General features: G+C 46.1%; 1 protein-coding gene across 3 annotated transcripts in view; it reads left to right on the top strand.

The window, feature by feature from the left end:
• The first annotated feature begins 1,000 nt into the window (after positions 1 to 1,000).
• Positions 1,001 to 23,690, top strand: part of CCAR2 (cell cycle and apoptosis regulator 2) — a 43,367-nt gene continuing 20,677 nt past the window's right edge. Inside the window, exons 1-11 of one of the 3 annotated variants that reach the window (XM_060693579.2) lie at positions 1,001 to 1,096; positions 1,657 to 1,741; positions 4,870 to 4,961; positions 8,901 to 8,992; positions 10,646 to 10,760; positions 12,875 to 13,001; positions 13,830 to 13,926; positions 15,919 to 16,035; positions 17,180 to 17,414; positions 19,215 to 19,328; positions 21,927 to 22,090. In XM_060693579.2, coding sequence (XP_060549562.2) covers positions 1,669 to 1,741; positions 4,870 to 4,961; positions 8,901 to 8,992; positions 10,646 to 10,760; positions 12,875 to 13,001; positions 13,830 to 13,926; positions 15,919 to 16,035; positions 17,180 to 17,414; positions 19,215 to 19,328; positions 21,927 to 22,090 — 1,226 coding nt within the window. In that variant the 5' untranslated portion in view covers positions 1,001 to 1,096; positions 1,657 to 1,668. Of the gene's footprint in view, positions 1,340 to 1,656; positions 1,742 to 4,869; positions 4,962 to 8,900; positions 8,993 to 10,645; positions 10,761 to 12,874; positions 13,002 to 13,829; positions 13,927 to 15,918; positions 16,036 to 17,179; positions 17,415 to 19,214; positions 19,329 to 21,926; positions 22,091 to 23,690 lie in introns of all 3 variants that reach the window. The other 2 variants (XM_087875874.1, XM_087875873.1) reach the window with 2 other exon arrangements.

Raw genomic sequence — 23,690 nt, 5'->3', positions numbered from 1 at the left:
TGAAAACTTAATTTACCACGGCTTAAATGTTGGAAAGGGAAACACTGAGCTCCTTGGTGCCACGAAGACCAGCATTTTCTCTCTCTCTCTTTTTTTTGGAATCAAGTTTTATTGATTTTTTTTCTCCACCTCCCCCACATATTTTATCAAGAGAGTATTGACCATATCATATCTTATACAGCTTGTCATATCCAAATATATTTTACATAGTTACAAATTCTGCCAAAATATTCATTTTCCATATTTAATCATATCTTGATATTTCTATGCTTATTATATAAACATCATTTTCCGCTCTCGAATTCTCATTTCTGCACGCTGAGAAGACATGAAGAAGCGAGCAAAATAAAAGCACGCCTACAAATGTACAAACTTGGGGCTGGAAAAGAAAAGAGGCTCCAAATAGTTCTCGAACGTGCCACCGGGTGGCAAAACACACCCTTGTAAAAAAAGATGAAGCAGACCGGCGGCAGCTCTGGTTATTTCATTAAAATTGAATTAATAATTGAATTAAATTGAATTAATAAAATTCCAGAGCTGGGGAGCCTGTGATTTATTCCACACCGCCTTAAAAGACGGGATTTTGTCCACGCAAAGTTTCAAAACTCGAAAAACACCAAATTCCTATTCCAGCATTTCATGATGCTGGATGCTTTTTTTTTGCTGCAACCCTTCCCAGATCATATCTAGTGGGACCCTTCCTTTGGCTAGCAGGTGCACCCAGAGGCGTTGGACCACATTTCCCAGAATTCCCAAGGGCTGGGAATTCTGGGAGGCGCTGCTAGGGGCTAGGGCAGGCTCCATCCTTCCCGCCCCAAGCAGCCCAGGATGCTGGGATATGTAACCCAGGCACACCTGGAGGAGCATCCTCCCTCTCTCCCTTCCCCCCCACTCCATCTTCGAGGAGCGACGCTCTTTCCCCTCTGGGAGGACCGAGACTCGCCGTTCCCATTGGCTTCCGGGTGGTGCTTCACTCCGGGCACTTCCGGTTCCTCCAGCGCGTGGGGGGGGGCAGAAGGAGGCGTTTCCGCTCAGGCGCACATCCGGGTTCCTTTGTCCCCGGGGTCGCAGCCGGGCGCCCTCCCCGCCGCCTCAGGTGGGTCCTCCAACCCCCCACGGCCTGCTTCTCGAGCCGGGCCGGGAGGGCCGCGCTAGGAATCCGCCTCTCGACTCCTCTCAGCGCCCGTTGGCCGCCTTCGCCTCCCGGCCCCGTGGAAGCGTCGGAGGCGCCCGCTGAAGCCCCCCCCCGGCCCCCCCACTCCGCTCTGTGTGGGTCTGTGTGTGTGTGTGTGTGGCGGGAGGGTCACGACGACCCCGCAGAGTAGGCCAGGCCAGGCGGGTGGGTTGAAAGAGGCGTCGCTTCTCCTTCCCTCCGGCAGCCTCGCCCGGCTGGCTCTCCCGAAGTGGCCCCGGGGAGAAGGAAGGAAGGAAGGAAGGGAGGGCCCCCCTCTGCAGCCCCTGGGCTGTGTGAGGGGGGGGAAACATCCTGAGGGCATCTAGACGGGCTCATCTTTCTCCCCCCTCCCTCCGCCTCCTTTTGGGCGGGGCCTGAGGTGGGTGGGAGGGGCCTGGGGTTTGTGGGCGGGGCTTTGTTCTGCGTGGGGGAGGGTGGGGGGTCTTTTGTGCGACTTTCTGAAGCGGGGATTCCGCCCACAGCCTCGGAGCGTCATGGCCCAGTTCAAGCGCCAGAAGCCCCTGCGGACCAGCAGCCTCCAGGGAGCCCCGCGAGGGTCCTTCTCAGGTGGGTCTCCCTCCCCCCCCCCACTTCCCCTCCCCCTCACCTGGGATGGCCTCTCTTTTGGGGGAGGAAAAAAGAGGATTTCAGCCTTCAGACAGGTTCTCCGTCTTTTTCTTTGCTTTTTTCCTTTCTTTTTTCCTTTCCTTTCCCTTTCTTTCCTTTCCATTCCTTTCCTTTCCTTTCCTCCTTTCTTTTCCTTTCCTTCTTTCCCTTTCTCTTTCTTTCCTTTCCCTTTCTTTCCTTTCCTTTCCCTCTTTCCTTTCCCTTTCCTTCTTTCCTTTTCCTTTTCCTTTCCTTCTTTCCCTTTCCCTTTCTTTCCTTTCCTTTCCTTTCCCTTCCCTTCCCTTCCCTTCCCTTCCCTTCCCTTCCCTTCCCTTCCTTTCCTTTCCTTTCCTTTCCTTTCCTTTCCTTTCCTTTCCTTTCCTTTCCTTTCCTTTCCTTTCCTCCTTCCTTTTCCTTTTTCCTTTCCTTTCCTCTTTCCTTTCTTTCTTCTTTCTTCTTTCCTTTTTCCTTTTTCCTTAACCCTAACCCTGCAAAAGAGAAAGGGTGTGATATTACAGCACCCAGGAGCTTCCATCAAGTCTCCTCTCCCTCAGATGCAAAGAAACTTCAGCAGAGTTCTTAACAGTTCTTTTTCCTATCCTTTCCTTTCCTTTCCTTTCCTTTCCTTTCCTTTCCTTTCCTTTCCTTTCCTTTCCTTTCCTTTCCTTTCCTTCTTTCCCTTTCCCTTTCCCTTTCCCTTTCCCTTTCTTTCCTTTCCTTTCCCTTCCTTTCTCTATTTCCTTTCCTCTTTCCTTCCTTTCTTCTTTCCTTTTTCCTTAACCCTAACCCTGCAAAAGAGAAAGGGTGTGATATTACAGCACCCAGGAGCTTCCATCAAGTCTCCTCTCCCTCAGATGCAAAGAAACTTCAGCAGAGTTCTTAACAGTTCTTTTTCCTATCCTTTCCTTTCCTTGTCTTTTTCCTTTCCTTTCCTTTCCTTTCCTTTCCTTTCCTTTCCTTTCCTTTCCTTTCCTTTCCTTTCCTTTCCTTTCCTTCTTTCCCTTTCCCTTTCCCTTTCCCTTTCCCTTTCTTTCCTTTCCTTTCCCTTCCTTTCTCTATTTCCTTTCCTCTTTCCTTCCTTTCTTCTTTCCTTTTTCCTTAACCCTAACCCTGCAAAAGAGGAAGGGTGCGATATTACAGCACCCAGGAGCTTCCATCAAGTCTCCTCTCCCTCAGAAGCAAAGAAACCGCAGCAGAGTTCTTAACAGTTCTTTTTCCTTTTTCCTGTCCTTTCCTTCTTTCCTTTCCTTTCCCTTTTCCTTTCCTGCCAGTAAAGCAGGAGGCCAGAATTAGGCAAAGCGGGTGAAATGGGAATTTCTGTTTTACTTCCTTGAGGTTTGGATTGGACTTGGATTGGAAACTGTCTTTCAGTCTGTTTAGTGGTGTAAATTTCTCATATTGAAGTAACGAAACACAACTCCAGCAATTTTTATGAACTGTGATTTAAGAGGTTGATGACATGAGGGCTAAATGAAAGAGGAATTCAAGACACTTGTGTTTAAAGCTCTTTTTGTTTTGTTTTTACTGCTGCCCTTCAGATACGTTTTCATATCTGGGTTTCAACTCTTGATTCCCAAATGAGACAAAGTATGCTTTTTATTTTTATTTGTTTACTTAGCCCGCCTTTATTATTTTTACAAATACAGGTAGTCCTTATGACCACAGGGACCCCAACATTTCTGTTGCTAAGCAAGGCAGTTAAGTGAGTTTTGCCCCATATTTAGGATATTTTTTTGCCATAGTTGTTCAACAAATCACTGCAGTTGTTAAGTGAGTCATGCAGTTGTTAAGTGAATCTGGCCTCCCAGACTTTGCTTTGACTTTGCTTGTCGGGAGCCAGATGGGAAACTTATAAATAATGACCACATGATCCCAGGACAGTGAAATTCTCATAAATACATGACAGTTGCAAGCACCTGCATTTTGATCATATGACCATGGGGATCTGCAAAGATCGTAAATGTAAAAACAGTTTTCCAGTGCCATTGTTAACGTAGAACGGTCATTAATGAATGGTTGTAAGTCAAGGACTACAACTCAAGGTGGTGAAAATATCCAACAGATCTTCCTCCTCCTATTTTCCCCCCGCAAGAACAACCCTGTGAAATGAGTTGGGCTGAGAGAGAGCCACTGGCCCAAGGTCACTCAGCTGGCTTTCATGGCTAAGACGGGACTTGAACTCACAATCTTTTGCTTTCTAGCCTGATGCTTTAACGACTAGACCAAACTGGCTCTCAGTTGAGAGCCAAACTCCTATGATTCCCAAATGGGACAATACATCGGGAAGAGTAGAGTATGCTTGCTAAACTGAACTATAAGCATGGAGTCCTTTCATGTGGCTGCCACTACTATTGTGAAGTCAGCGATTACTACATAGGGTTGGATCTGTGGTCAGATCTAATAACGAAATATGTATGTAGGCTGATCCCTGTATTCAGTCTTCTATTACTTCACTGGGAAAGAAATATACTGTATTTTTCGGAGTATAAAACGCACCTTTTTCCCCCCTAAAAGGGGGTGAAAACTTAGGTGCGTCTTATACACCGAATGTAGCCCCGCCCACCCACTGGCCCCCCACCCTTTGGCCTCTGCCTCCCAGCAGTTTAGCTCCTTGCAAGCAAACAGCAAGAAAAAACAGCTCCTTTCAGCTTCAGCACAGTCTAATTAGCACAAGTTGATTGGATTGCCTCCGGACTCTCAACTGATTTGCTCTCAGCTGTTTTGCGCAGGGCTCTGCTGCTTGCTGCAAAGAGGTAAATTGCTGGAGCAGATTTTTTTTTCCCCTTGTGCTAATCAAGCTATGCTGAAAACGAAAGTGAAAGTAAAGCAGGCTGTTTGCTGCAACGAGGCAAAATTGCTCAGAGGCAGAGGGAGATTTCTTTTTCTTCTTTTCCTCACCCAAAAAGGTAGGTGCGTCTTATACTCCGAAAAATACGGTAACAAGGATGATGTTGTAGTTGTATGGAAAAGAACGTGGTTAGAACGATTACAGAGTAGTATTTATTGGTAAATAAAATTTATCCATTGCCTCCTCATACTTTATTTCAACTGGGATTCAAATGATGCTGACACCCAGTCCTTTTTCCTAGGAACACAGCCAGCCTCTCTACTAGGACCTGCGCCGGGTCTGTTAAATCCTCCCATTTCAGCAGACATCATTCAAGCAACACGCCATCTTCAGGTAGAGAATTAATTGGCTTTCTCTTATGGGTTTCTTAGTTGCCAGGTGGTGATACCCTGATATTCTTCCCTTCTCTTGATATGGGACAATTTGCGGATTTTACCTCGACAAAAGGATTGTGTAGAACTGTTCAAGTTACAAGGTGATTCTGGTCACTTCTGATATCATGCCAAGAATTTTGTATTTTGGAAACAGGACAGCAATTCCCGGACTCTCTTAGCCCGAATCTCAGCCAGAGGTGAGGTAAAAACCCACTGGAAATCTCCACAGCTCGTCTGATATTTCAGGCATGTGGCTTTAAATCTAATAAATAAAAAAAATCTAATAAAATCTAATAAATAAACTCCTTCTGGCTTTGATAAAAGGGGAGCCACAGATGAAGCAGGAGGATTTCTAGTTAATAGGGAGAAGCTGCAGCCATGGCAAAGGAGAAACACCACAAACATACGATTTTTTGATTATTATTTTTTTTGATTTTTTTTTTATTTCTATATCGCCCTTCTCCCAAAGGACTCAGGGCGGTGTACAGCCTATTAAAAGCACAAGGACAAACAACAATTAAAATAATTTAAAATTATTAAATAATTTTGGCTCAATATTAAAACCCCCCAAAATTTAAAACATCCAATTTAAAATCAATTACATTGATAGCCCGGCCTGGCGGAAGAGCAGGGTCTTGAGGGCACAGCGAAATACCCTGAGGTCGGAGATCTTACGCACTTCCGGGGCCAGTTCGTTCCACAGGGCAGGGGCTCCCACAGAGAAGGCCCTCCCCCTGGGTGTCGCCAGCCGACATAACTTGGCCGATGGCACCCTGAGGAGACCCTCTCTGTGGGAGCGGACTGGCCGGTGGGAGGCTATTGGTGGCAGAAGTTGGTCTCGAAGGTACCCGGGTCATAAGCCATGGAGCGCTTTAAAGGTGGTGACCAACACTTTGAATCGCACCCGGAAGACCACTGGGAGCCAGTGCAGCTCGCGCAAGAGGGGTGTCACGTGGGCACAACGGGTTGCGCCCATAATACCCGCGCGGCCGCATTCTGGACCAGTTAGAGCCTCCGAGTGCTCTTCAAGGGGAGCCCCATGTAGAGAGCACTCCCCATGCGAGGCGCCTTGAGGTCGACCTCTGACCCCCTCTGACAAACTGCGAGTGGTCAGAGAGGAAGGAGGAGACCCACCGCAAAACGGTGCCCTCTATTCCTAACCCCCTCAACCACTGCAGCATGTATGGGTCCAGATAGATAGCTTCATCCAGGTGCCGGGGAAGCTATCGTGCCACCACACTCTCAACAACCTTCACCACAAAACAAAGGTTGGAGACCGGACGGTAGTTAGCTAATTCAGCCAGGTCCAGGGATGGTTTCTTGAGGAGGGGCCTCACCACCGCCTCTTTCAAGGCGGCAGGAAAGGCACCCTCACTCAGAGAAGCACTTACAATCCCTGGAGCCAGCCTCGTGTAACCTCCCGGGAGGCCAGTACCAACCAGGAGGGACACAGGTCCAATAAACACTTGGCAGCACTAATCTTATCCAGAACCCTGTCCACATCCTTGGGAGCCATAGGATCAAATTCCTCCCAGATAATATTCTCAAGACCTGCCCTCGTCTCCTCCCCTGGACTCATCCAATCAGAGTCCAAGCCTTCCCGAATCCGAGCAACTTTATCATGCAGGAATTGCACAAAATCCTCAGCTCGACCCTGTAAGGGGTCTTCCCGCCACCCCCCCACCCCTCCCCTGGGCCCTCGGCTGATGAAATGCACGGAAACCTGGTGGACACATTTCAACGAGGGGGAACATCCCCCCCTCTTAGCCCAACCAGGTCTCCGTAATACCTACCAGGTCCGCAACCCCCTTTATAATAAGATCACAAATGAGGGGGGCTTTATTAACAACCAACCTGGCATTACACAACATCAGCCGTGGACCCTGGGCCTGAGACTCTGCGCAACCCAGGACACAAGTCGCGCATTGGGGGCCGGAGTGCGCAATTGCTCGTAAACAGCGTGTGCGCACCCCCGACACATGATATGGCCCCCTGCGCCCGTCATACCTGCCCCTCCCACTCATTATTTCAATTACATTGCCCTTCCTGTCGCCCCCCTGCTCCCCGGTTAAATTTCCTTCCACGACCCTTCTGCTGCAGCCAATTGACGCATTACCCCGCTCAGTGGCTATCTGGACCCCCCCCCCCCCAGGTCCACCTTTACAACCCCCTCCCTTCCTCCCGGGTCCCCTTAAAATTTTCATTAAAAATTTAGATAAAAAAAACCCTCAACCTCCTCTTCGCTACATGCCATCTCTCGGGGTTCCAAAACCCGTCATCAAGATAGACCCTCGATAACATGGAGGGCCAGGCCTGAGAGAGGGGGGAGTCTCGCAGCGCAAAGAGCTCAGCCTGAACTCTTCATTTTCCATGCTTTATTTCTCTCTCAAGGCTGCCACAAGACTCGTCGTGCAGGTCTTCGCGCGCATTGTTGCAGAAGGTGCATGTTTATACTTAGCCTGCTTAAAATGCTTCAAGTGTGTCAGAAAAAGGAAGTTGGAAGTTGGGTTATTCAACCCTAAAAGGAACAGTTGTACATCTAAGTAGTGGCTTAGCATTTAATTGTCCATGGCATTTAGAGCCAGTGTTAAAGAGGCGATGCAGAGTGCATTAAATTGTTGTTGCGAAGTCGCGTCCGACCCATCGCGACCCCATGGACAACGTTCCTCCAGGCCTTCCCGTCCTCTGCCATTCTCTGGAGTCCATTTAAGCTCATGCCGACTGCTTCAGTGACTCCATCCAGCCACCTCGTTCTCTGCCGTCCCCTTCTTCTTTTGCCCTCCATCGTTCCCAGCATTAGGCTCCTCTCCAGGGAGTCCTTCCTTCTCATTAGGTGGCCAAAGCATTTGAGTTTCCTCTTCAGGATCTGGCCTTCTAAAGAGCAGTCAGGGTTGATCTCTTCTAGGACTGACCAGTTTGATCGCCTTGCTCTGTCTGTCTGTCTGTCTATCAATCTATCTATCTATTGTTGTTGTTAGTTGTGAAGTCCTGTCCGACCCAACATGACCCCATGGACAATGTTCCTCCAGGCCTTCCTGTCCTCTACCATCCTCTGGAGTCCATTTAAGCTCACGCCGACTGCTTCAGTGACTCCATCCAGCCACCTCGTTCTCTGTCGTCCCCTTCTTCTTTTACCCTCAATCGTTCCCAGCATGAGGCTCTTCTCCAGGGAGTCCTTCCTTCTCATTAGGTGGCCAAAGTATTTGAGTTTCCTCTTCAGGATCTGGCCTTCTCAAGAGCAGTCAGGGTTGATCTCCTCTAGGATGGGGAACTAAGGCACACTACCACAGTGACTTGTCCAAGGTCCTAGAGTGAATGGGTAGTGGACTTGACCCTTCCTTCCTTCCTTCCTTCCTTCCTTCCTTCCTTCCTTCCTTCCTTCCTTCCTTCCTTCCTTCCTTCCTTCCTTCCTTCCTTCCTTCTTTCCTTCCTTAGAATAGATCTTCAGTGACTCCATCCATCCCCCTTGTTCTCTGCCGTCTCCTTCTTCTTTTGCCCTCAATCTTTCCCAGCTCTTCTCCAGGGAGTCTTTCCTTCTCATTAGGTGGCCAAAGGATTTGAGTTTCCTCTTCAGGATCTGGCCTTCTAAAGAGCAGTCAGGGTTGATCTCCTCTAGGACTGACCGGTTGGATCGTCTTGCAGTCCAAGGGACTCGCAGGAGTCTTCTCCAGCACCAGTGCATTAAGTAGAGATCACTAAATAGCAACTGGGTAAAAGCTTAAATAGCCCGCTGGATGGTTCAGAGTTCCAAAGAATGATAAAGAAAGTGAACTAGGCTCATACAAAGGTACCATCTGCAGCATTAATGAAGGTACCGGTTGAGTGTGGTAATGATCAGATGAGGATCATTTGAGTTTATTCTGAGCAAAGTAATGACAGTGATTTTCTCTGCTTTTAGGGAGGAGAGAAGCAGCGGGTTTTTACTGGCATTGTCACCAGTCTTCACGATTATTTTGGCGTGGTGGATGATGAAGTTTTTTTCCAATTAAGGTGAGTAGAGGGTTGCTGAGCAGCAGCAGGGACAGAAGTGGGCTGCAAACGGCTCCACGCGGACAGGGTAACTTCGCCGCTCTTCAACCTTACCTGAGCCTTGGAAGAGCAGTAAAGGGGCTGCTTCTCAGGCCTGAGGATCACCCAAGCCTGGCTGCTTATAGGTTCTGCTTCTTCTGTTGGAATTGGGTGTAATCCATTATACTACAGATTGTGATGCATCCTGCTAGAAAAATGCAAGTATTCTAGAGAAAAAGGCAGAGCCGGTTCAGACAGGTTCATGTGAACTGGTAGCGGAACTCGCGGGTGGGCTCGCCCACCCGCCCTGTCTCTATGCCGTCTTATTTAGGCACATTTTTGAGGCCGAGCGCATGCGTGAAAGGTGCTCGCACGAGCAAAGCACGTGCACGGAAGGCTGTAAGCAGGTGCGGAAGTGGCCGCGCGCACGCTCACATTTGCAAACCGGTAGGGAAAGGAAGTGAATACCACCCTGGAAAAAGGTTTCCAACTAAGCTTTTCCTGTGCCAGCTTCTACCTGCAAAACTTTAGAATTTAGAGGTCTTCAAACTTGGCAGCTTTAAGACTTGTGGACTTCAACACCTAGAATTCTCCAGCCAGCTGTGCTGCTGGAGCCAGCTGTGCTGACTGGAGAATTCTGGGAGTTGATGTCCACAAGTCTTAAAGCTGCCAAGTTTGAAGACCTCTGGTATACACAGAACTGGTTTCAGGACCTGTTTACCCATTATAAAGTCATTATAAAGTTAGAACGTTGAAATGTGATTTTTCTCACTTCTTTGTGTGTTTGTGAAGGAAGCACACTTGATATACCTCCAGTGAAAAGATTGATCAGAGAGTAGGTGATGGAAGGAACTTGGCCTGAGGTCAGAGGACTAGTGCCAGTTGGAGAAGAATAGAATAGAATGGAATAGAATTTTTATTGGCCAAGTGTGATTGGACACACAAGGAATTTGTCTTGGTGCATATGCTCTCAGTGTACCTAAAAAGAAAATATACATTTGTCAAGAATCATAAGGTACAACACTTAATGATAGTCATAGGGAACAAATAAGCAATCAAATCATATTAGGGAACAGTCAATATAAATCGTAAGGATACAGCAACAAATTACACTCATACAGTCATAAGTGGGAGGAGATGGGTGATAGGAACGATGAAAAAATTAATAGAAGTGCAGACCTAGTGAATAGCTTGACAGTATTGAGGGAATTATTTGTTAAGCAGAGTGATGGCGTTCAGGAAAAAACTGTCCTTGTGTCTAGTTCTAGTGTGCAGTGCTCTATAGCGTCGTTTTGAGGATAGGAGTTGAAACAGTTGATGTCCAGGATGCGAGGGGTCTGTAAATATTTTCACAGCCCTCTTTTTGACTCGTGGAGTAGACAGGTCCTCAATGGAAGGCAGGTTGGTAGCCATTGTTTTTTCCGCAGTTCTAATTCTCCTCTGAAGTCTCTGTCTGTCTTGTTGGGTTGCAGAACCAAACCAGACAGTTACAGAGGTGCAGATGACAGACTCAATAAGGCAAATCAATACTGAAGTCTTAAGCAGTTTCTTACGAAGTGGTACCGTGAGGTTTCTCAGAGGCTGGGCCAGCAGAAGTAATGAACTTCTCCTCCTCCTGTCTTTTCTTCCTTTAAGCGTTGTTAAAGGCCGGATCCCACAAATTGGTGAGAAAGTGCTGGTGAAAGCTGTTTACAACCCCAGCCAGTCGGTGCCCTGGAATGCCTTGAAGGTCCAGACCTTGTCAAATCAGGTAGCAGCCAGTTTTGTATTAAGATATTCATTCACTATTTAGTTGTTTACTGTTTCAATGTGTCATTCTAATGCTGATCACAATATTATTTGAACATACATAGTAATATCCTCTTCCAACCTCTAATCTTCCCATCTCGTTATTACTTTTATTCTATTACATAAAAATGTGTATACTAATACTCCCTCTATCTCTTATTCCTACTCTGTTCTAACTTTTAGACAGGCCTCAGTCAGTCCACCATTATATTAAAAGACCTTTCCTTTCTATCCATCATCTCTTGCCCGTTTTAATGCTTCAGTTCTTATTTGTTTTTTGGGTTGCCTCCCATACTTCTCTCTTGGATCTTTGTCTCTATCGACCTCTACATCTTTATTATTCAGTCTATATATTTCTTCCATCTCTCCTATCTTATACTGCCAGTCCGTCTTCAAACTTGGCAGCTTTAAGACTTGTGGACTTCAACTCCCAGAATTCTCCAGCCAGCATAGCATAGCACAGCATAGCATAGCAGGCTGGAGAATTCTGGGAGTTGAAGTCCACAAGTCTTAAAGCTGCCAAGTTTGAAGACTTCTGATCTAGGGTGTCTGCCCAAGCTTCTGTCTCTCCTCTCTCCCTTTCGAAAGTACCGTCCTGCTTATCCCAATCCATTTTTAAATCTCTTAGAATACTTTTTCCTTCCTTGATTTCATCAGTCATTTTTATCTTTACTTCTCCTTGTATTCTCCTCTACTTTTACTTGTCTTCTCCTTCTTGCTTTATTTGCTGGTTTGTCTGTTCTACCTTTTCCTCCATTCTTTCTGTTATCGCCTCCCTTTCCTGGACATAGTGATCTTTATTCAAAGAACCCAATGCATGGCACAGGTGGGAAAATAGAAAAGCATTCAACAAGGGGCCTCACGCTTTTATTTAGCACTTTGCTGTGACTTGTGGGAAAGCAGTGGAAGATATCCTAGTTGAAACGGCAGAGAAATCAGACGGAGGGGAATGTTATTGTGGGTAAGGCAGAGGAATTTAATAAGCCCATCTGTCAGCTGCCACCTTATGCTTGCTTGTGGCAGAGTGCCATGAACTGTGGGGAGGGGTAATGAAGGGGGGGAGAATAGCAGTAACAATAGCAACAGCATTTAGACTTATATACCACTTCACAGTGCTTTTACAGCCCTCTCTAAGCAGTTTACAGAGTCAGCCTCTTGCCTCCAACAATCTGGGCCCTCATTTTACCCACCTCGGAAGGATGGAAGGCTGAGTCAACCTTGAGCCTGGTGAGATTTGAAGTGCCAAATTGCAGGCAGCCGGCAGTCAGCAGAAGTAGCCTGCAGGACTGCACCTCTAACCACTGGTTAACCTTGGCTCATGCTTGGGAAAACTTAACGGCTGTGCACTTCTTGAGGCACTGCCTCAAGGTCATCCAGCTGGAAAGAGGAGAGGGCCGCATATCAAACTGCGCTTGGACCATCTGTTATGAAAACATCTTGCCTGAACCTGACTGGTTACACCAGGGTGGGCAATGAGAGACGGCTAAGGGAGGGAAAAGTAGAAGTTAGGGAGTTTAGCTCATTGTTCCCAGTTCTGGTTTTGGACTGTTGCAATACCCTTGATCTCTAGTAAACTATACCTTTTTCAATAAATGGAGCCAGGGGTTGTTTCCATTTAGAGATTTAAGTTGTGGCAGGACGAAAATCATCTTTTTATTTATTATTTATTTATTGGTTCGATTTATATGCCGCCCTTCTCCAGAGACTCAGGGCGGCTTACAATGCGTTAAGCAATAGCCTTCATGCTTTTGTATATACCTGCTTAGTAGGGCTTTCGCCCCCCCCTCCCAAGCGGTGTTCTTCTTTATACAAAGTCAGCTTATTGCCCCCCACAATCCGGGTCCTCAATTTACCTACCTCAGATGGATGGAAGGCTGAGTCAACCTTGAGCCTGGTGAGATTTGAACTTGCAGTAATTGCAGGCAGCTGGTGCTACTTAACAGCACTTTAGTCTGCTGCGCCACCAAGGAAGGAATGTTATTTATGAAACATTTGTTCACTCATGGTTTGGACGTTTTTCGGTAAGAAAAGTTATTTTTGTTACGAATTCTTTATTAATACCTTTCCCCCCCCCAGCCTCTTCTGAAGCCCCCCACTCCTCTGCTCCATGTAGCTTCTTTGGGACAGAAGCAAGGCATTCTGGGAGCTCAGCCCCAGCTGCTCTTCCAGCCTCACCGGATCCCCCCTCTCTTCCCCCAGAAACGTAAGTGTTACTACATGCAGCATCGGACATGGAGGTGGAGCGTTAAATGTTAAAATCTTGAACCCGAGATTCGTTACACTGTGAAGAAAGCTAGAGAGACAAATTCTTTTGGAAACCAGATGGGAAATTTGAAGCCATGGCTGATTTTCTAAATAGTTTTTCCCTATTCATTCTGATTCATGGAAGGGAGTAATGTAAGCAGTTTTTCTAGACCATGAGAGAAGTCTGTAATCCTGGCAAATCGTCTAGATGGGGCTCTGGTGTTATTTGGATGCCATGGTTGCAGAAAGGAAGGAAGGAAGGAAGGAAGGAAGGAAGGAAGGAAGGAAGGAAGGAAGGAAGGAAGAAAGAAAGAAATGGAATGGCATTTTGGGAAGTGTGTGATTTTTTTTTAAAATTTGATTTATATGCCGCCCTTCTCTGGAGACTCAGGGTAGCTTACAATGCATTAAGCAATAGCCTTCATCCTTTTGTATATTTATACAAAGTCAGCTTATTGCCCCCACAAACTGGGTCCTCATTTAACCTACCTTAGAAAGGATGGAAGGCTGAGTCAACCTTGAGCCTGGCGAGATTCGAACCTGCAGTAATTGCAGACAGCTGGTGTTAATCACAATGCTATCAGTCTGCTGAGCCACCAGGCCCTATGATTTCTGTCATCCTGGTTTCTCCTTATGAGGTGGATACAGTTGTGTGTGTAACCTGGTTACACAGTTGTGTGTGTAACCTGGGACCAGCGATAGCGTATCTGGCGTGATATAAGGCCTAGAAGCAAATGGGTTGTCCTGGGAGGAGGAGAAAATAAGGCTGAATCTGTTTCTTCTCCAGCAATGAGCCTCTTCCAGACATCTCCATCGCTCCACTTGGGCCACCTCGGGAGATACGCCAGTCGAGGTCCTAAAGGCAGGCAGGAGTCGGGCAGATGGTAAGCATCACAGTGGGTCATTTTGGGTTGACACAGCATCCTGCCGGTCACACCACATAGTGTGAGTTCCCACTTTCCCAAGGAGCATTTCTTGCTCCCTTTCCCCCCCCCCCACGTTTTGCCTTTTCAGCTGGTCTCTCAGTCCATGGGGCGCAGCTTTCTGTTACTTAGCTGCCCCTTGCCACTCAGCAGAAAAGCAAATCTAGCACTCTTCCCAATTTCCTGGGGAGAATATTTGTCCTTCTAGATCAGGGGTGTCAAAACTCAAGGCCCGGGGGCCGGATCCGACCTACGGGGTGCTCAGATCTCGCCCGCAGAAGGACTGGCCCATGGTGTTTCTGCCAGTGAAAATGGGCTGCCCAGGCTCCATTTTTGGCTGCCACAGCCTCCTACAACCAGTGAAAATGGAACTTGTGCGGCCCTCCCAAGCTCCGTTTTCACTAGCAGAGGGTTGCAGGAGGCTCTGCAGCTGAAAATGGAACCTGGGAGCCCGTTTTCGCTGGCAGAGCGCTCGGGCCACCACAGGTGCCCCCGACATGAGTGATGTTGAGCCGGCCAGCCCCCCCCCTGCCCCCCGAGGTCAAACACAATCCTGATGCGGCCCTCAATGAAATCGAGTTTGACACCCCGACTCTAGAGGCAGGATAGTCTGCTTTTCTTAGCAGCAATCCAGGATCCCTTGCCACATTGCTGCCTGACGCATTTCAATGGACGTTTTAAGGGATCCATCCTGGGATCTTTTATATGCAGAGGGAGCCTATTCTGTGCCACTGAGCTCAGGTTCCTTGTTTCACATGGTCCAAGCTTTTCTCTTCGTCCCTGGCATTTCTTTGGTCTTTTCCACCCACTTTCTACTTGAGAGAAGGAGCAGAATGGTACTTCCGAGATTTCTCCCTGCTTTTCCTTGCTTCACATGGGTCTCCGTACATTTCTTGTCCCCATACGGCAACGGCTGCTACACAGAGCCCCAGGCAGGATAGATGAGTGGGTCTCACAAAGGGGTGGGTATTTATTTATCTATCTATCATCTATCTATCTATCTATCTATCTATCTATCTATCTATCTATCTATCTATCTATCATCTATCTATCATCTATCTATCTATCATCTATCTCTCTCTCTCTCTCTCTCTCTCTCTATCTCTCTCTATCTCTCTCTATCTCTCTATCTATATCTCTCTATCTCTCTATCTATCTCTCTATCTATCTCTCTATCTATCTCTCTATCTATCATCTATCTATCTATCTCTATCTATCTCTCTATCTCTCTATCTCTCTATCTCTCTATCTCTCTATCTATCTATCTATCTATCTATCTATCTATCTATCTATCTATCTATCTATCTATCTATCTATCAAATTTCTATGCCACCCTACTCCCGGAGGACTCAGGGCGGTGAACAGCCAAGATATAATACAAACATTAAAAGTCCATTAAAATTATTAAATATTTTGGCCGAAAACAAATTTAAGGTAGGGTAGACCAAAGACTAAGGAGGACCTGTTAAAACTCCATCTCTGCCCTGTGGGCTTTACAGATGGCCACAGCTAACCCAGAATGCTGGCCAAGGTAGACTTCACAGAATGGTCCATCAGGGTTGGACTTTGGTTCTCCTATTATTTAAAACTGCGGTGGCAACTGAGCAAAACCTCCCTTTGGGTCAACGCCGAAATGAAGGAAACCATTCGATAGGATAGGAAACCAGTCTGGGAAAAGTCATTCACAGAGGAAATCTCCAGCCCCCAGAAAAAGCATAAATTCTGACCAAAAATAACACTTGTGTGGGGTGCAGTCATTACATGTCCTGTAATGATTACTTTCCTCAGAGAAGGGAGTTCATTTTCCATGGATAGTTGGATATCCACGTTCTCTCTCTCTCTCCCAAGTTGTACCGGATGTTGTGTTTGTCGAGAACCAAACTGGGAAAAATTTAGGATTTCAGTGCAGCATTATAACTGTGGCTGATGCGAACAAGTTGTTCTCCCTTTTAGGGATGACTTTGACTCCAAGAAGAGGAAGCAGAAGGGTAATGAACCCTGGGGGGCAAAGAAGCCTCGGCACGAGCCACCCCAATACCGAGTCCAGTTGGCTTGCTATACTGTGAATAGGTAAGCGCAAATGGGAGCCTTGTGATTGGCCAGAAAGGCGGGATGGAAAGATATTGCTGCTTTTCATGAGTTATATCAGGACAAGTGTCTGTCCCACACTCTCATCATCATTTAATGACCCCATAATCCCTTGCGGGGTAGAGTCTGGGCAACTGAATGGAGCGAACAGAGTATTTTAATGGCCAGACGCCTTTCCTGTCGCCAATGAGTTTTATTCAGCAGATATATTTTCATTGTGCCCAGAGAGAGAAATATCCGCCTCTACCTAGGATCGAACTCACAGCCTCCTGATTGTGAGGCCAGAGCTCTACCTCTAGGCCCCGGCACCACTCTGCTGTCTGCCCCCACACACTCTCTCTCCTCCAATATCTCCATTGATGGACAGAAGTTGCTGGCCTGCGACTCCCAGAATCTTCAGGATCAAAACTTTTGAGGCGCTAAGTTGAGGAGAGTTCAACATTGATCAAGATAAGAGCAATGCATTATTTCACTATTAGGGCCCCGAGGTCAAGTTAGTAACACATCAAAGGTCTGGTGTCAAGTTTCGAGCTCGTCTGAAATAAATTGCATTTCAAACAAAGTCTTTGAAGAAAAACTCCTATTTATTAAGCACGACATTCTAAAACCCGACTCCATCGAAGCCAACACTGACTTCTAGACCCCAAACCCTCCCTTTCCATTCCCCACTCCCCTGCACTCATTGGCCATCTTCCAAGTCACTCTACCCCTAATCTATTGCTCCAGCTCAAAGGAATTTCCCCCCTGCCATCCCATCTCCTAGGGGATATTATCTCCAGGGAAAATAAGTAGGTGAAAAGTCAAACGTCCCTTTCCAGACGCCTCCACTTCTTACGTCAGCACTAGAGTAAATGCAGCTTGAAGTGCTGACATCTGGTTTGGTTTCCTGTAAAAGAGAGAAATGGTGTTGGTGTTGGGGAAACGCTTGGTAAATGTTCGGGAACTGTTTGGTTCAGATACGGAGAACAAACACCTCCAGCCTAGTCAACGTTGACTTAAATGTATTGGTTCAGTGCTCCAATCAATGAGCAAAATCAATCGTCCACCTGCTCTGAATCGGACAAGCTGGGCAGTCTTGGCATCCTGTTAAAGGGGATCCATTGTTTTGGTTTCTGTGTCTCGCCAGCTCCTCCTGTGATGCCATGGAAATCTTGAGGCGCTACTGCAGCATCCAGTTGCCCAAGGAATTCTATGATGTCCGCCTTTGCTGGTTGGACACCTTCCCTCTTAGCCAGCCGTTGACTCTGAAGCACCCTAGTCGCGTCCAAGTGGCCAGTCCTGCTGAAGAACTGTCTCAGACGGGAGAGGATACCAGGCAGGAGGTTCAGCTGGAGGACGCAAATCCCGCATTCAGTGCCAAGGTGAACACTTTTGGGACCCTGTTCTGTTCAACAGCAGGGCCTTCACAGCTGACAAAGAATTTTAATGAGCTGAGCTGAATTCTGCAGGGCTGTTTGGGCAGAAATTAGAAGCACATTTCACTTAATGCTTTGTTCCCTCTTCTGGAGCAATTCTGCTACCTAAATTCTGCTCCCTAAATTTATCCTGTGGTTGAATTTGTTGGGTGAACATGACCCCTGCTATAGTGTTTGTTCCTTTGCATTTTATTTGTTTAAATCCATTTATTTATTTTATTTTATTTATTTAATTTATATACCACCCTACTCCCGAAGGACTCAGGGCGGTGAACAGCCAAACAGTAAAAATACATAGATACAAAATTTAAAAACAGAGTAAAATCGAATTAAACAATTTGGCCCAGACAGATTAAAACACCCCAATCATTTAAAAAAACCGATTAAAATTTGCATAATTAAAAAGAGGGAAAAGATTAGGCCAGGCCCGCCTGGTGGAATAAAAAGGTCTTGAGAGCGCGGCGGAAGGTGCGCAGATCCGGGATCCTCCGTATCTCCGGGGGAGCTCGTTCCAGATAGTAGGTGCCCCCACAGAGAAGGTCCTCCCCCTTTAAAATCCCTTTCTGTTTTTGTCTTTATTTTTAAATATTCAAAGTGCAATAGTTAGCAAGGAAATAAATGGGAAGGTGCTTTATATGTTGTTTGCATGATCTGTTCTGCCAGATTCCTTTTTGGGAGCACCGATAATATTACTACTAGGTGTGCATGGAAGCCGCCTGGATTAGTAAAACCTTGCCTGTTTTATAAAGGTGGTTATGTTACGACATGTTCCTCGTTTTTGTTTATTTTTCACACTTCTTAACCGCCTGTCTCCCTCGCTCCCTTTTATCTGTACAATCACAGCTTTTAGATAACAAGTGTTAAAATAAACACAGATTGAAAAGCAGGCTTTAAAAAAAAATCTCAAAATCAGAGAATAGAATCATTCAGGGAAAAGGTTTGTACTAAATGGTTTCAGTACCTCCTTAAAACAGAGTAAGAATGTGGACATTCTCACTCGGCTAGGCAGATAATTCATTGTTGGCTCCTACTTGACCAACAATCTACCGTATTTTTCGGAGTATAAGACACACCTTTTTCCCCCCTAAAAGGGGGTGAAAATTTAGGTGCGTTTTATACATTGAATGTAGCCTCGCCCACCCACTTGCCCCCACCCTTTGGCCTCTGCCTCCCAGCAATTTACCTCCTTGCAGCAAGAAGAAACAGCTTGTTTCAGCTTCAGCACAGCCTAATTAGCACAAGTTGATTGGATTGGCCTCCTGACTCTCAGCTGTTTTGCTCTCAGCTGTTTTGCGGGGGCCTCTGCTGCTTGCTGCAAGAAGGTAAATTGATGGGAGCAGATTTTTTTTTTCTTGTGCTAATCAAGCTATGCTGAAAACGAAAATGAAAGTAAAGCAGGCTGTTTGCTGTTTGCTGCAATGAGGCAAAATTGCTGGGAGGCAGAGACAGATTTCTTTTCCTTGTTTTCCTCACCAAAAAAGATAGGTGCGTCTTATAGTCCAGTGTGTCTTATACTCTGAAAAATATGGTACTCTCTTTTGCAGATGAAACAAAAGCCATGATATATATTTTAAATGTCATAATTAAATCCACCATCATCCTCTGTAAATTGCGATGCCTCTCTGTGATCTCTGGCATCGACGTCGTCTTTTGTTTGAAGAACTTTTGGTAGTGGATTTTTGGGGGGAATTTTCTGCATGCATCGCAGCTGCACTCATGCTGCTCTGGAACACCTCTCCCACGTAGGTTCTGCTGCTTTCTTCTCCTGGCATTGAGGAACTCTACCGCAATTGTCTGCTCTATATTGAGGAGCCCAGCGATCAGAGGGAAATCCCTGAACATCCCACAAAGCAAATTAAGGTAAGCAACGTTCACTGGAAGTAAATGTAAATGAGCTGCATTTGTGCCCAAATGCAGTGTTGCCTCCACGTTTTGATGATCATATTGATCGAACGGGGCGTTTAATAAGGAAGGAGTAATCATGGGGACTAAAGTTGCTTGGAAGTTAAGTTTCATTTTCGTTCTGTAGGCTTCACCGTCATGTCTTTTATCTTGGGCAGCTAAGAAATCTTTTTTTTTTTTTATTGAAAAAGTTTTACAATTACATTTTCTCCCCATTTCCCCCCCCCAACCCTCCCTATCCTCCCTAACCCCCCCTAACCCCCCCTCCCCCCCGGACTTCCACAGAATATAATCCAAATCAAAATCCCCTTTTTATAAAACTTGAACCCCTCCACCCCCTGTATATTTTTCACATCTTCACAAAATTCAAATATTTCTATCTTTATATAATACTTTCAGTTAAAAGCTATCTGATACTTCCTAATTTGATATTTATTCTGCACATAATCTATCCACTTTTTCCACTCCCATTCATAAGTCTCTTGTGAGCGATCTTTTAGATATGCTGAAATCTTCGCCATCTCTGCAAAGCTGTCCATCTTCAAAGTCCATTCCTCAATAGTGGGCGTAGCTTCATTTTTCCAGTATTAACCTATCAGTAATCTCGCTGCTGTTATCATATACAATATCAACTTTGTTTCACCCAGTGTAAAACCTTTAACTATAGGCAGCTAAGAAGTCTTAAGCTAATAAGTTGAAGGTCTCCTCACCAGAGAAGGAAATTACTGTCCATAATTCAGTAGTTCTGAGTTCATCTGCCAACGGATTCATTCCAGATACATTTTCCGAAAAGCAATCGGTAATATGGATATCAGCCACGGGCCCCTCCCACTTTTGGAGTGTGACCCTAGAAGTGTATCCTTCAGTCTGAAAAAAGAGTGCAGCCCCCAACTGAAACAACTCTCGGCTTCACCGTCAAGCAAGGATGTAGAATCAGGCATCCTTCGTGCATCCTTTTCCCCTCGGTGTGTCTTCCACATAGAATTGTTTTTGACGGCCAGCCTTTTTCCCTGGATCCACATTTTGCATTGGGGCTGGCGGATATCTAGACCATCCTTGTGAAAAGCAGTGTCTGAAGGCTCTGGTGAACTGGTGCAGTAAAATTAACCTGGTTCTAAATGTTAATTTATTTTATTTATTTTATTTTATTTCCAATTTATATACCGCCCTTCTCCCTAAGGACTCAGGGCAGTGTACAGCCAGAATTAAAAACATGAAATACAAATATTAAAAAACAATTAAAATATATATAAATTTGGCCCAAAAATTAAAATTCACAAACCAATTAAAACATTTAAAAATTTCTTCTTAAGCCAGCCCGGCTTGCTGGAAAAAGTGGGTTTTAAGGGCACGGCGGAAGGCACTGAGGTCTTGGATTCTCCTTATCTCTGGGGGCAACTGATTCCAGAGGGTAGGTGCCCCCACAGAGAAGGCCCTTCCCCTGGGGGTCACCAGCCTACATTGTTTGGCTAATGGCACCCTGAGGAGGCCCTCTCTGTGGGAGCGCATGGGTCGATGGGAGGTCGTCGGTAGCAGCAGGGAGGTCATTTTAGATATTAGAAAGAGCCGGCATAGTCATACTCCACTCAGTATCAAGGATGCAGCTGCAGAGGTGGTCAATAGTATTAAGTATCTGGGGGTGCAGATAACTAACAATCGGAACCGGTGTCTGCACGCGTCACCCTTAGGGAAGCGTGCAAACCAGCGTCTGCATTTCCCGCATCGGATGAGGAGAGCACATCTTTTGCCTTCTCTCCTGGCCACTTACAGAGGCAGCATTGAGAGCGTTTTAACAAACTGCATCCCTGTTTGGTTTGGTGGTAGCAGATAGAAAGTCCCTACAGAGAGTGGTGAGGGCAGCCGAGAAGATCATAGGAAGCTCACTTCCTGTTATTCAGTATATTGCTTATAAGCGCCCTGTGCTTTGAGCTCGAAGCATTGTTAGAGACCCCACACACCCACTCCACGGTCTGTTTCTGTTGCTCCCCTCTGGGAGGAGGTTTCGAAGTATCTATAGCAGGACTATTAAATTCTGTAACAGCTTTTTGTTCCTTATGCCACCCGTCTGGTAAACTCGCAAGATTCGTTTTTCTCACCATGTACATGTATACATCCGAACTAGACTGTGTTGTTTCTCTGTGTCATATAATATATGTGGGTACATGCGTAATTTTGTATTTATTTATTGTGTCATGTTTATGTAGTGTATATTGGAGGTGGTGACAGTTTGGGAGCTGTATGCAACGAAATTTCATTTTAATGTATGCCGATTAGTCTACATCCAAAGTGACAATAAAGTTAGATCTGATCTAATCTAATCTAATCTAATCTAATCTAATCTAATCTAATCTAATCTAATCTAATCTAATCTAATCTAATCTAATCTAATCTAGTCACTTCCACGTCTTCTCTGTACTTCTTGGGGTTTAATCGACAGAGCAGTGCATTCTTTGCAGTTCTGTGTGGAAAGCTTCCCTGGGAGCTCCACCCCCACTCCCCGAAATCTAAATCAGAGGGCCGGTCCGTCTTTTTCCTGACCATCTTCTCCTTCCTTAGTTCCTGCTGGGAAAGAAGGCAGATGAGCTGGTGCTTCTGGGAGGAGAGTGGTCGCCCTCTCTGGATGGTGCTGACCCAGCTACAAGCCCCACGGTCCTCATCCGCACAGCCATTCGTTGCGTCAAAGCCCAGATCGGCTTGGATTTGAGCCCCTGCACGAAGTGGTGAGTTTTCTGCCGTTGAGCTGGGCCTTCCATCCCCATCATTTGTTGTTGTTGTTGTTGAGATAAGAGTTTGGAGATTCGTTGTGAACTGACGATGCAGGGAGCAAATTGGGGCAACGTCATCCACCGCTCCGTGCACCTGTGAGTGAGCTGCAGCTCACATTCCCTTCCGCCTTTTTAATGCCTTTTGGTAGTTGGAAAAGGTGCTCCTGAAATGATGGAGCAAGAGGCTTTATCCTTTGAGTCCTAGCTCATTCAAGCAAATATAAGCAAGATGTGAAGTTTCCGAAAGATGCCCTAATTAATTCATGAGCCATGAGCCGAACTTCAAAAGAAATACAGTCATTTATTAGGAGCACCATTTCGGCAATATTGGGATGCAGTTAGAACTAATCTCACATAGATTTACGTTCCCCTATGACCCTGTCTCTCCCCTCCTCTCTGGCCATGTCATAAATCACATTCTCCAATTAACCACTTTGGCTGGCTGTGAAACCCAACACCCTCCTTCTGATTGCGGTCAGGAAGAATGTATGGAATGCAGCTTCAGTTAGGGAAGTCAATCAGCTTTATCAGTTCTCCCTCCCTCCTGCTCATGGCAACTTGAAAGCTTTGCAAGTTGACACAAGAATGTCCCTACAGGTGCTTTTTTTCAAGAGGCACCTGGACTTTCTGGTTTTCCTTTTGAAGACGTTTCGCTTCTCATCCAAGAAGCCCCTTCAGTTCTGTACCTCAATTGTGAAATTAATCTGTCTCATTTTTTCATTGAGAAGTTGGAGGATGTTTTCTCCCCTGGGTCCCTTCCTTGTTGAACCCAGGCGCAGGCTACGGGGGATGAGTCTCTGCTGCCTGCATCTCCAACTGAAGCGCAAATGGTTCCTGTAGCCTGCAATTTTTCTGGAAATCCGTTCATACTCCTGCATCAATTTGAAGGGCGTTTATCCCCAAAGCACATGGCTAAATGTCTATGGAGATTCTCCATCATCCAGGTCATGGTTGTCCCAAAGGTGCTTCTCCAAGAGGCAACTGGACTTTCTGGGTTTTCTCTGAAGACGTTTTGCTTCTCATCCAAGAAGCTTCTTCAGCTCCGATTGGATGGTGGGGAATGGAAGGATTGATACTCCTTGCAGGCAGCTTGCCTTATGCAATATAACTCCTTCCATTCTCTACCATCCAGTCAGAGCTGGAGAAGCTTCTTGGGTGAGAAGCGAAACGTCTTCAAAACAAAAAAGATTTCCAGAGGGAAAAAAATTGCAGACTACAGGAACCAGGAGCACCACTCAGGTGACCTCGAGGACACAGATAAACCTCCAGGGGCTTCAAAGACCCTCTAAAAGGATGCAAATGACCAGCTGTCTGCAAGGAATATCAATCCTTCCATTCCCCACCATTCAGTCAGAGCTGAAGAAGCTTCTTGGATGAGAAGCGAAACATCTTCAAAAGTAAAAAACAAGAAAGTCCAGTTGCCTCCTGAAAAAAGCACCTTTATTTTATTAGTCATATTTCTTATTAGTCATATTTCTATGCCGCCCACTCTCCGAGGACTCTGGGCGGCTTACACCAAAGACAGTATACTAAATAGCGTATTGCCCCCCAACAA

The sequence above is a fragment of the Pantherophis guttatus genome, chromosome 9 (assembly GCF_059756535.1).
Source record: "Pantherophis guttatus breed Tessera chromosome 9, ASM5975653v1, whole genome shotgun sequence".
Lineage (NCBI taxonomy): Eukaryota > Metazoa > Chordata > Lepidosauria > Squamata > Colubridae > Pantherophis > Pantherophis guttatus.
This window is presented reverse-complemented; position numbering and strand designations above follow the sequence as displayed.